General features: G+C 50.4%; 1 protein-coding gene and 1 long non-coding RNA gene across 5 annotated transcripts in view; one reads left to right on the top strand and one right to left on the bottom strand.

The window, feature by feature from the left end:
* The window catches only part of LOC105515953, a 33,431-nt gene extending 23,072 nt beyond the window's left edge, over window positions 1-10,359 (bottom strand). The window contains exons 1-2 of the long non-coding RNA XR_001002417.1: window positions 10,099-10,359; window positions 8,959-9,135 (exon numbers count right to left, since the gene is read on the bottom strand). This is a non-coding gene — a long non-coding RNA (uncharacterized LOC105515953). The remainder of the gene's footprint in view (window positions 1-8,958; window positions 9,136-10,098) is intronic.
* MARCH10 (membrane-associated ring finger (C3HC4) 10, E3 ubiquitin protein ligase) overlaps window positions 1-12,181 on the top strand; it is a 116,693-nt gene that overhangs the window by 101,432 nt on the left and 3,080 nt on the right. For 3 of the 4 annotated variants that reach the window (XM_011947917.1, XM_011947916.1, XM_011947918.1), the window contains 2 exons: window positions 4,566-4,679; window positions 10,985-11,027. In XM_011947917.1, the coding sequence (XP_011803307.1) occupies window positions 4,566-4,679; window positions 10,985-11,027 (157 nt within the window). Of the gene's footprint in view, window positions 1-4,565; window positions 4,680-10,984; window positions 11,631-12,181 lie in introns of those variants that run through there. The other variant, XM_011947919.1, reaches the window with a different exon arrangement.

Genomic DNA, 12,181 nt, shown 5'->3' with positions numbered 1-12,181 from the left:
TGAAGGGGGCCCCATCGGAGCACTTTTTCCTACCTTAGTTCTGTACTTCTGGTGGGAGCAGGGCAGATGCCGCTCACAGGCGCTAACAGGGCTCCAGTATGGGCCCCAAGGTCAAGGCCTGCTACCAGGCCTCAAGCGGCTAGATTAGGAACTCCTACAAGCATCTGCAGAGGGGATCATTAGACAAGAGCAGCTGTGGGGCCCCAGGGACCTGGCGGTTTCATCTCAGGTCAGTCAGGGCCTGAGGCAGTACAGCCCCCCTTTCCCCTGCCTCTTTCGGTAGTGCCGTGTGTGAGGCCAGCCTATATTTGCTCCTGTGAGTGTTGGCTGTTGCCTGGAAGCAGGACTCATATTGGATTCTGGTTGGGCGCTCGGATTTGGGGTGGAGGGCAGAACTCCCGGATAGCAGCATGCGGCGATCCAAATAACATTCCAGCCTCCCAAATGGATGAGGAGAAAACAGGTTTAAGGAAAGTTTAGGCCACAGGTTACACACTCAAATACCATAGAGCCCAGGCAGACGACAAACGATGGTAATCTTCTAGGTATCCTGCCATTGGGCATGCTGGCATTTGTGGCAAAATGAAAAGCGCTCTCCCCAACTAAAGATGGTCATGCTCTTCTTTTCTACGTTCCTTCTTGCTTCCTTCCATCCAACCAGAGCACATCCACAGGCCAGATTCAGCTTAGCAGCTACCAAGTGCTCACCCTTAGTTTAGAACAGTGGTTCTCAAAAATGGGTGGTCCCCAAACCAGTAGCATTAGCATCACCTGGGAACTTGTTAGGAGGACACATTCTTGGGCTCCACTCCAGTCCATCTGAATCAGAACTGCAGGGAAGAAAGGAGGAGCAGTGAAGCCAGGCACAGTGGCTCACGCCTGTAATCCCAACACTTTGAAAGGCCGAGGCTGGTAGATCACTTGGGGTCAGGAGTTCGAGACCAGCCTGGCCAACATGGTGAAACCCCATCTCTACTAAAAATACAAAAATTAGCTGGGCGTGGTGGCGCACACCTGTAATCCCAGCTACTCGGGAGGCTGAGGCAGGAGAATCCTTAAACCTGGGAGGCGGAGGTTGCAGTGAGCCCAGATAACACCACTGCACTCCAGCCTGGGTGACAGAGTGAGACTCTGTCTCAAAAAAAGAGGAGAAGGGGGAGGGGAGAGGAGGGGAAGGGAGGGGAGGGGAGGGGACTGTCTAGCAACTGTGTTTAAAAAGGGCTGCTCAGTATTTCTGATGCATGTTAAAGCTGGAGCCACTAGATTCAAACGTTGTGACTGAATGGGTCACTGTCTGATCCATCACAATTTTGCATTTTTTTCTCATTACTTCATCTGTGCATATATTTATAGAGCATGCACAGTATACCAGGCACTGGGCCAGGCACTAGGAGTCAGGAGCAAACAAGACAGATGCAGGCCTTGCTCCTACAGATCTTACGCCCAGACAATTTACCTGGAATCCTGTCTTTAAATCTTGCCTCTTGTAGGATGTATTTTTTTGTAAGATCCCATATATTAGCTCACTTTACTACCACGCTCTGGGGAAACAGGCAGAACAGAGGTTACTTCTCCTCCATTAGAAGTTGAGTCACTTTGGCCCTGCACAGTTAAAACTCTGCCTAAAGTCACAGTGTCCAGTGGCCCTACACTGCCCACCTCAGCCGGAAGCACTTTCCAAGTAAGGCGCACTCCAGGGGCCCTTGCTCACTGTGCATTGGAACGCACCCCTCCCATCCTTGCTCTGCCACACAGGAGAGTCTCAGTGGGCCTCAGGCTGTCATTGCTCTGAAGCACAGGCCTGGCCTGGCTCCATCTCAGCCAAGGACAGATGTCCTCAGACACACGTAGTCACCTAATCACCTTTATACCTGGGAGCACTGTTGAACATATCTGAAGACTTGATAGAACGTTCAGCCAGGCCGTCAGCTTCTTTAAGTGGAATGTATTGAGAATTTCCACCAGTAGCAAGTCTCTTGGTCTAAATGAATATCAGCAAAATGGAGAAAACAACTGGCAGGTGGGCTGAGATCTCCGGAGCACTTGTGCGCTGCTTCACATGCCTTCTCCTTTTTAATGTCCCCGTCCCCTCCTATTAATGCCACCCCCATTCCCTTCAGTCTGGCACACAAAGGGAACTCCACGTGGGAGTCAAAGTGTGATGTGATTGGGACAAGGAAGGAGTGGATCAGCCGTAACTCCAGTAAGCACTGCTCCAAAACCTCGTTCATTTGGCCCTGGCCGGCCAAGTGCGGTGGAACTCTTTGAGTTAACAAATGCCTCCCACTTGTAGCTCAGGAGTATAAAGGCTGACTCGGAGTTGACTGTCACACGCCTGCTCTGACTGGTGGGCTGAGCCCCTTTGTCGAGCATCACCAGCTCTGCAAAGGGCACACATAAAGGAACCGAGCCGGCGAGATTGATGGCGCCGTGTGACAGGTTCCCTCCCACAGACCAGAGAAGAGACACAATCTGCTAGAAGTGACTTTTCAAATTATCTGCAGAAAACATTAGTGGATATTTTCCCATCTGCATGCCTCTGGGCCTTATTGAGTCATAAAAAGTAAATGATTTCCCTGAATGCTTTGACAAACCTGATAGTTCCAAGCCATTTTCTAGCTGATTGATTTGCCATTATGCATCCGAGTGTCTTGAGCATAAAAGCTGGCTGGCAAAAAGCACTGGTGAGAGAACCACTGGCAGTTTTGCAGGAGGAAGCCGGGGCTGAGGAAAACAAACAAGGGCCAAGGCTTGGTTGGTGAGGAGGCGCTAAAAGCCAGGTGAGAAAGGATTCTCAGAAGAGGTGGTTGATGAGACAGCTGGAGGCAGGCACAGACTCATGGAGAGGGCAGGAGGAGGCAATTAAAACAGAAAAAGTGGCTGGGCAGGGTGGCTCATGCCTGTAATCCCAGCACTTTGGGAGGCCAAGGCAGGTGGATCACCTGTGGTCAGGAGTTCGAGACCAGCCTGGCCAACATGATGAAACCACATCTCTACTAAAAATACAAAAATTAGCTGGGCGTGGTGGTGCACACCTGTAATCCCAGCTACTCAGGAGGCTGAGGCAGGAGAATTGCTTGAATCTGGGAGGCAGAGGTTACAGTGAGCGGAAATTGTGCCATTGCACTCCAGCCTGGGCAACAGAGCAAGACTCCATCTCAAAAATAAAATAAATAAAACAGAAAAAGTGAAAACAAGCAACTTGTTCTCTGCTCGCCCTAGGCCAAGGTCAGCAGAGCACAAAAAAGCACGACCAAAGGCTAAAAATAGGAGGCTAACCGCTAAGGACAGAGGATTGGAGCCTTCGAAGATGGATCTGTAGAATGGTGGAGAGGCCTGCAGCGGTGACCTCAGGGCCAGCTGTCACCAAGATCCAGAGTTGGCCCCGATTCAGAAGGAAGAGTGCATCAATCCTTCCTCAACTTCTGTGCCTTTTCTGGCAGCTGCTTGGTCCTGGGAGAGGTGGGTTCTGTGCCAACCTCCTGAGCTGCGCTGGATCTAATGAGAATGGGGAGATGTGGCACCCGCGCTGCTGCAGGAAGAAGGCAGCCAAGACACTGAGTGCTCACTGTGTCATTCATGCCCACGCTTCGTTATCCTGGACCGATAGAGTCACAGTTGCAACCTTTCCCAAGGGTGACAGAAGGGGCCATGCCCTCTGCTGGGGACTCCAGTCCCCAGGGGCTGGTGGCTTTGTGAGCACCGCCTGGCCCATCCCAAGACCCCCACTCAGGGGAAAGATGGGGACTGAAAGGGCCTCCCCTCCATTTCTATAGAGGGATAGGAGTAGCTGTTACTCACACCACTGATTTGTGGAAGGTCTGTGAAAGGTCTAGAGTGAGCACAGCCTACTTTGCAGCAAAGCCGAAGTGCTGAGGACAGAGAAGCACTATGGCCAGCCAGACCATCACATCCTCCCTGTGTAGCGCCTGTTCTGAGCATGAGCTAGAGAAACGAAACACAGCCCACTCCTCAAGAAAAAGCGGAAACGTTAAGTGCAAAAGGTGGTATGCAAGATCAAGACGAATGCTTAGGGACTGGGGAGCAAAGGAATGACGGGGCAAACGAGGCTCCTCGGGAAGCCTTCCACAAGGGGACATCTGTGACTGCTGAGAACGTTATAGACACAGCCTGGTGCATCTCTGTTGTAGCACATCCAGCTTGTGCTGGAGCTGTTTACGGATGAAGTTCTCTCCCCCACACCAGGTGATGGCGGCCCAGCAGGGAGTTCTGAGGCTTGTTGCCCTGTGTTCCCCACAACATCCAGCTCAAGGCTTTGCATACGTAACTGCTCAATAAATGTGGAATGGGATCGAGCCTGGAAAATGGAACTTTCTCAAAGCATCCTCCACTAGATAGTAAAAAATCCCAGGGGAGTGACTGCCCTGGCCTCTACCCTGGATCTCCTCCTGCTCTGTCTTCTGGTCCCCAAGAGCAGGACTTGCCTTGGAGCTTGGGCTCTGGTCCCAGTTCTTGTCACCTCTTAGCCTTGTTACCCTGCACCCCACAATTTAGACCATGACTATTTTACAGATGAACTGAAGAGCTTTCTTTTCCATTTGTAGGCACAAAACGACCTGATGAATTCAGGCTTGTACCTGGTGCTGCTGCTTCACCTCTATGAGCAGAGGTTTGCAGAACTCATGAGGCTCAATCACAACCAGGTGGAAACAGAGAGGGTAAGTCTGGCTGTGACCCAGAGCTGCCCGGTGGCAGCCCTGAAAACCCTGCAGTGCTGTTTATTAGATGTGCAAGCTGTTGAGGTCCTCACAGTCACTTGGGAGGATATGGGACTGTCATTGTTAGGACTAAGATTTAGCAGCTGCTAAATGTATACACGGTGACCCTCTGGCTGAAAAGTAAGTGATGATCACATAATTGCTTATTATTGAACACAAGTAGTAATTAAATGGTCGTCAATGGTCATATGAGTGAGCCTCTAGGGATATTTGCCTCCCAAAAATAGAGGACAGCAAGGATGCAGGGGCTGGTTGTGTATTATGTGTGGGCACCCCCAATGCCTGAACATGGAGGACCTGTGAAAAAGAGGGACCTGGCTGGGTGTGATGGCTCATGCCTATAATCCCAGTGCTTTGCGAGGCCGAACTAGGAGGATCACTTGAGGCCAGGAATTTGAGACCAGCCTGGGCAACACAGCGAGACCCCATCTCTACAAAAATGAAAATATATATATTAAAAAAAAAAAAGAAAGAAAAGAAAAAGAGGAATCTTCCCCACAAGAGACTGCCTGGGCCCCCAGGACATGTTATGCCAGTGTGTGTACCTGTTGAAAGAGACAGGCTGCCAAGAAATAAAGATGATGATAGTGGCACCATTTGTCATTAGAGAAGATGATATATTTACCAGGAGTGATCATCTGTGGCTGCCCTTTCTTCAGCAGAACTGGGGCTCTCTAGGAGACCCCATGGTATGCAGGGAGAGGCCTAGTCCTCCTCCTAACTGGAGCCTGGCCTTAACAAAGTCAACCCAAGCGAGGGAGCTGGGCGGGCCCACCTCTGCAGTGTCTTAGTACACTTGGTCATTGTCAAATCAGCACCTTGAGCCTCAAGGGACTTCCCGCTTTGTCAAATGCGTCTCTGTGCCTGGCCAGGCAGGGGCACTGTGAGGACAGGTTACCACCCTTACCCCTAAGGTCATGCCAGGGGCTGGTCTGCTGGCAGTGTTTTGGATCCCAGGATACCCCTTGAGCCCTGGCTCTTGACCTCTGGCTTAGCTCTGGACCTTGAGTCTTGGCTCTGGACCTCTGCTCATGTCAGAAGGTCATGACTGGAAAGTGAGCCGGTGTGGCAATAGACAAGCCACTGATAGTGCCACAAGGTAGTTTTAATGACACTGCCACCCCATCCCGTACACCTTTCCTTCTTTTTATTTTCTTCTCTCCTCTCTTCCTCTCTCTCTCACTTTCTCCCCAGTCACTTCACATGGACAAGAGACACCTGCCATATGTCATTCTACATGTAATTCCTTACATGGCTGCAGACTCTGTATGACCATGGACTGTTTCCATCCATTTAGAGCCATCCCTACTTAAAATGCTAGGGCTGGGTGCGGTGGCTCACGCCTGTAATCCCAGCAATTTGGGAGGTCGAGCTGGGCGCATCACTTGAGGTCAGGAATTTGAGACCAACCTGGCCAACATGGTGAAACCCTGTCTCTACTAAAATTACAAAAAAAAATAGCTGTGTGTGGTGGCACACGCCTGTAATCCCAGCTATCGGCAGGTTGAGGCAAGAGAATCGCTTGAACCCAGAAGACAGAGGTTGCAGTGAGCTGAGATTGTGCCACTGCACTCCAGCCTGGGTGACAGAATGAGACTGTCTCAAAAAAAAAAAAAACCCGTTAGTCATGAGAAACCTAGATTTTTTTTTTTTTTTTTTCTGGCTTACATTCTCTCCTTAGACCCTGAGCTCTCAATTAAGAAAACAGGCTGGGGCTCCGCCAAGACATCTCCTCAAGAATCTCACCCTCATTTTGACCCAGGCCTGTCCTTCCTAAACTCTTCCATGGTTTTAATGGTGACATAAATTTCTCAGAAAAATATATTTTTTAAAAAAGAAAAGTACTAGAAGCAGGAAATGATCCTTTGTTAACATTTCTGTAACCTTATTTTCATGATTCCACATCTTTTTAATGAACTTTTTATTGCACATTGAACTTCAAAGCATCCGGGGTTGATACAGGTTACAGATGGCCCTAAGAGCAGTGAGCCAATGCAAGCAGCATTAGCTACCAGGCCTGCAAAGCAAACATGACAAACGACAAACAGTACAACCCAATGGATGAAGACCAAAGCCCTAAAGCACTGCCTCTAAAGAAACTTCCAGTAAATCTGTCCTGGACTAGGAAGAAGTTGTACCAGGAGCAAGCTGGGAACCAGAGCAAAAAGCAGCAGGAGGGACCAGGGACACTCTTCTCTCACCACAAGCTCACATTGAATTGGAGAAACCCTGAAATTGATCTCACACGCTTAGACTACCAAGCAATAACAGGTACAGATAACCAGTTAAGAGGCACCCAGGCCAGGTGCCGTTGATGCTGCAGGGACGTTGACACTGCAGTGAGCCATGATTGTGCCACCACACTCCAGCCTGGGTGACAGAGACAGACCCTGTTTAAAAAAAAAAAAAGGGCACCCAACTGAAAGTAGGAAACAAACTGGCTCTTGTTAAATTCACACTTCTTGATTTGCATCTCAGTCATTTCTTGTAGAAAACACTCAGAATCTGATAGTAACATTTAGCAAAAGAGAGGCACTAAGGAGAAAAGTCCTTCCCTCTCCTTTATCTACCAGAACTGTTGAACTCACTCACACTGTGTTTCTTGGTTGTGTCTCATTAAGAGACCTAGTGACGGATTCCTGTCTTTTTGTTTTGTTTTTTAGTTTTTTTGAGACAGAGTCTTGCTCTATCGCCCAGGCTATAATGCAGTGGCACAATCTCAGCTCACTGCAACGTCCACCTCTGGGGTTCCAGTGATTCTTCTGCCTCAGCCTCCTGAGTAGCTGGGATTATCGGTGTGCGCCACCATGCCCGGCTAATTTGTGCATTTTCAGTAGAGGCAGGGTTTCGCCATGTTGGTCAGGCTGGTCTGGAACTCCTGACCTCAGGTGATCCACCCACCTTGCCTTCCAAAATGCTGGGATTACAGGTGTGAGCCACCGCGCCTAGCTGACAAATGCCTCTTAATGGTGGTGATCATTTCTCATCTATTCATGCACTGCCCTGTACCAGGTGCTGAGATGAGGAACAGGGAAACAAGCTGCTAAACACTAGACATGACGCCATGATATCCCTTTCCGTAAAGAGCGTGTGAAGGAGTTGAAAAAGGAGACACATATTTATAAAACCAGGAAATAACTGGAAAGTAGCACCTGTGCAAGAGAACTAGTGGACCCAGTGAATTCTTAGAGGCTGTGAAATTGACAACATAAGCTCTTCCCTGGCTGGGGCTCCCTGGGATTTCCTGCAATCCTATAAACAACTGGTCTCAGTGAAGTTGTGAGCTATTGGAATGCAAAGCCAGGCTTTCTATGCCTGTCTCTCATAATGCTGGGCACACAGTGAGTCACCTCTGACTGCTGACCATGTGCCTGGCACTACGGATGCTGGGAGCACTGAGTGTTTACAGACGTCCCAAGTGATTCTGCCAGATAAGGAAGTGGCCCGCATGGGCTGGGGGCACTCATTAACAACTTGGGCATGGAAACCTTTATCTCTTTTGTATCTCACAGGCCTCCAGTGCCTAGAAAATGCCTAGTACCTAATAGGTGCTCAATAACGTTCTGATGCACAGTCAACTACTGATCAGAACCTACTTTTTCCAGGAGAGTCCTGAGTTATGTTTTGGAGAAAGGGATGGTACAAGATTTGCAGAGAGAACAATATTCTAGGTAAAGGAATACTTCCAAGTTCAACATATATTATTTACTCAAAGATTTTCTTTCTCTTTTTGAGACAGGGTCTCACTCTGTTGCCCAGGCTGGAGTGCACTGGCGGGATGACAGCTCATTGCAGCTTGAATGCCTGGGCTCAAGTGATCCTCCCACCTCAGCCTCCTGAGTAGCTGCGATGCGTCCACCACTACGCCTGGCTAATTTTTTATTTTTTTGTAGAGATGGGGTCTTGCTCACCCAGGCTGGTCTTGAATTCCTGGTCTCAAGAAATCCTCCCACCTCAGCCGCTATTCAAAGATGTTCTGCAAACCTACTATGTACTAGCCTCTAAACTAGATTCTGGGAATACAAAGATGATTAAGACACTCCTTTCCTAGAAGAGACTCAGAGTCTAAGAACAGAACACACATGTAACCAAGAGTATCCACAAATGTGCCTGCCTGTTTTGTAATGGAAGGTTGGGTCAGATGTGGGGAACACAGAGCAGTCGGATGAAATGGGGCACTGCCATTCTCACCCCCCCCCACCCCTCCTGTTGGACAGACCTCCAGCCCAGCTCTTCGGGGACACGTGCCAATGCTTCTGAGGCCTCGCTTTTCATCCAATCAGATTGTGTCCTTTGCAATCAGTGTTCCCACTTCTTTGGGAGACTGGTGGCAAACCTGCTTCCATTACTGCTGTCATGAGTGGACCCACTGTGGAGATGATGTTGACCCAGAATCCTGAAGGGTTTGGCAGATGGGCGAGGATAGGTGTGATGGGAGTATTCCATGCAGAGGGAAATGGAAACGCACAGAGACATGGAAAGACCTGCATGTTTGGGGAAAGTCAGGGAGGTGTGTGGCCAGGAAGGGCAGAGAAAGAGCCTAAGGTGCAGGCAGGGAGCAGGAAGGGTTTGTGAATGGCTCTGGAGGCCATGGAACAGTTTCCAGCCTGGGATTGGCAGGCCAGGAGATGTGGCTTTTGCGGGGAGAACTTGGGCAGCCACACTGGAGGGGAAAGAAAACCGCTGGGAGGCTGCTGCAATGGCACGGGGTAATAAGGGGCCCCGCGTGGGGAGCATCAGACATGGGAAGGACGGGTGGGTGTGGGGTGAGGGACTGGCTGGCAGAAGCACTGAATGCTCGCCTCTGCAAGTGGCCGGCAGGAAGCTGGCCTTTCCTCCCTTCAGGAGCTTGTCAGCGAGCATCTCCAGAGAAGACAGGACCCACCAGCCTCACCTGACCCCACCTTCGAGGTGAAGCTAAAGGGCCTTGCCTTCCCTCTCCTCCTTCCCTTTCAGCCCCAACACGGAGCACTCCATTTGTCAGGGCTTAGTCCCGCAACCCCCGTGTCCTGGCTTCCTCCCAGCCCAGGTCTTGTCTCGATCTGATTATTACAGCGATCTCCTGGAGCGAGGACCCTCCTCTGTCTTCTCTCCCAGGTGTGCCGTTAATAGTGAAAAACTTCAGGCTAGGTGCAGGGGAAGGGAGCCCAGGGGCTGGCTGGAGAGGCAAGTAGGATCTAGAAGCCATTCTCAAATCCCCGTTGGTTCATTCACGTGTGAGACGGGATAGACTGTGACTACCCCCGCCCCCATGCATATCATTTCTACAAAACCAAAAGCTCTTCTCTCTAAGAACCAGATCAACCCAAAACATGGGAAGCCCGGGTTTGGTCCACAGTTACAAAAACTTCCCACTCACCAAGATGCAGTTTCCTGGTGGAACAAGAGTTGGTGAGATAGATACGCTCAGCTGGCACAGAATCTAGAGGCAGGTGGAGATTGTCTCGGGAGCCCAGAGAAAACGGAGGCAATGGCTAACCCAGTCCTGATGCATAATTTACCAGGTAACCAGGACCTGCTACTCTAGACGAAATTCCATCCTTCCCCTGCCCTCCCTCTCCTTGGGCACAGAAACAGTTCCAGGGACTAAAGCTGCCTCCACACTGGCCAGGCAGTTGCCCCAGTAACAGTGTCCAGCACCCCTTGTTTTGTCCCCCAGCCTGTCACAAAGCCCCTCTTCTTCCTGGGGAAGAGCACCAGGCCCTCTGCACCAGGGCCCACATCCTTGCAGCCTGGCACAATGGGCTCCCACGGAGTACACAGTGTTTCTTATTGTGGCATCAAATGCCATAAAGTCAGAACAAAGAGCCAGCCCAGGGCCTTGATGGGTCTGCTGCTTCCTGCCGGGAAGAGAATACAAGTGATTGTTTCAAAGCCAGTGGTGAGGCAAGTGGCCAATTAGCAGGGCCTTCACCCCCACAGCCTGTAAATGTGATTCGGACCATCAGAATGGGATTCTGCTATTCAGATCAATTGCTCAAAGGAAGCGAGTCTGTTCTCGCTGCCAAATTTAGAAGCCCGAGACAACAAAGGTGACCCAGGTTATGGCTGCAGCTCTCCTTAGGATGAGGCTGAGCCCTGCCAATGCTTAGCACTCACCCAGCCCTCAGCACCTCTGCCCGTTTTCCTGCCCCTTTAAGGTGGTGTAAGGGATTCCTAGAACGTTCCTGCAACTAGGAGGTTATACATCTGTTCACAATTGCATTGGAATAACAATTCATTTCTCATTGTCTTCTTTCTTGTAGTTGTCAAGAAATTACCCACAACCCAGAACAGAGGAAAATGAAAGTAGGTTTTGGGGCCCAGTCCTGCCATTTTGAGGGTGTTTGCTAAATTTCTCTTTTTCTGTGACTGTGTTGAACTTAATGCCATGGAAGGAAGGAATGACCACCACCCAGAGGCAAAAATAACCCCCCAAAGCTTGGGAAAGTCAGCCGCAGCAAACAATCAGGAAGGCGAGGCCAAGTTCACTGGATGCAGAGCAGATAAGAATTTTAATTCATCCTGAACGCAAGGAAAAGCGCCAACAAAGGGAAGAGGTTATCTTCCGGCATGAGATAAGATTTGTTCCTTTTCCTTGCTGGGATTCTCCAGCGTCCAGCACTTGGAGAGTTTGGGGGTTGGTTTTTTTACTGCCAGGATTCCTCTAGGAAAACCCTCCCCAAGCCCTGGCAGGGGCTGTCTGGCCCTTACCTGAAGGGACCACATTCACTCACAAGCTAGTGGCCTTGGTGGATTTTGGGTCTGCTGAATTCAGAGGCTGAACAAAGCAAACAGGTCTCCAGAGAAAGGGCCCTCAAAGCGGGCAAGACGGCTCTCTGCAAACAGGTTCGAGAAAAGTCTTCTCCCTGTTCCTTTTGCCATTAAAAAAAAAAAAAAAAACCGACTGGAGAAAAACGTGCTTAATAAAGCAGGCGGGCTCGAAGTCAGACTCGGGAAGAACTTCATCAGGAGGCAGAATCAACACCGCAGTGAATCGAAGGGTGTATGACAATTGGGTCCCCAGAGATTCTGCTGGGGGAAAATTTCACAACTGCCTGTCCCAAAAGCCGTTAGAACAGTGGCTCCCACATGGGCTTTGCCATCAGAATTACCCGGGAACTCACCAAAAACTCGGATTCCTGGGCCCCGCCCCGAGATTCCGCTTCTGGCGATGTGGTGGGGCCCTGGAATCGTGTTCAAACCGGACCCCGGTGGTCCGGACACAGCCGACCGCGGGGTGCTCTTGAGAACCCCCAATAGTGCTGCCTGGAAGGCGCGAACCAGCTCAGAGCGGCTCGGGGTGGGGCCCGGATTACGACCCTAGAGAAGCCAATTTATTATTCCGGGCACGCAGCCCTGCGAAGCCGAACTGACCATTTTCAGAGACCCGGGGAAGGCCCTGCCTTCCGCTCACAAAAGGAGCCCGGGAGTCCCAGCCCGAGCGCCACCGCGGGGTCCGG

This window comes from Colobus angolensis, unplaced genomic scaffold, assembly GCF_000951035.1.
Source record: "Colobus angolensis palliatus isolate OR3802 unplaced genomic scaffold, Cang.pa_1.0 Scaffold271, whole genome shotgun sequence".
Lineage (NCBI taxonomy): Eukaryota > Metazoa > Chordata > Mammalia > Primates > Cercopithecidae > Colobus > Colobus angolensis.
The sequence above is the reverse complement of the archived record's forward strand: the minus strand, read 5'-3'. Positions and strand labels throughout refer to the sequence as shown.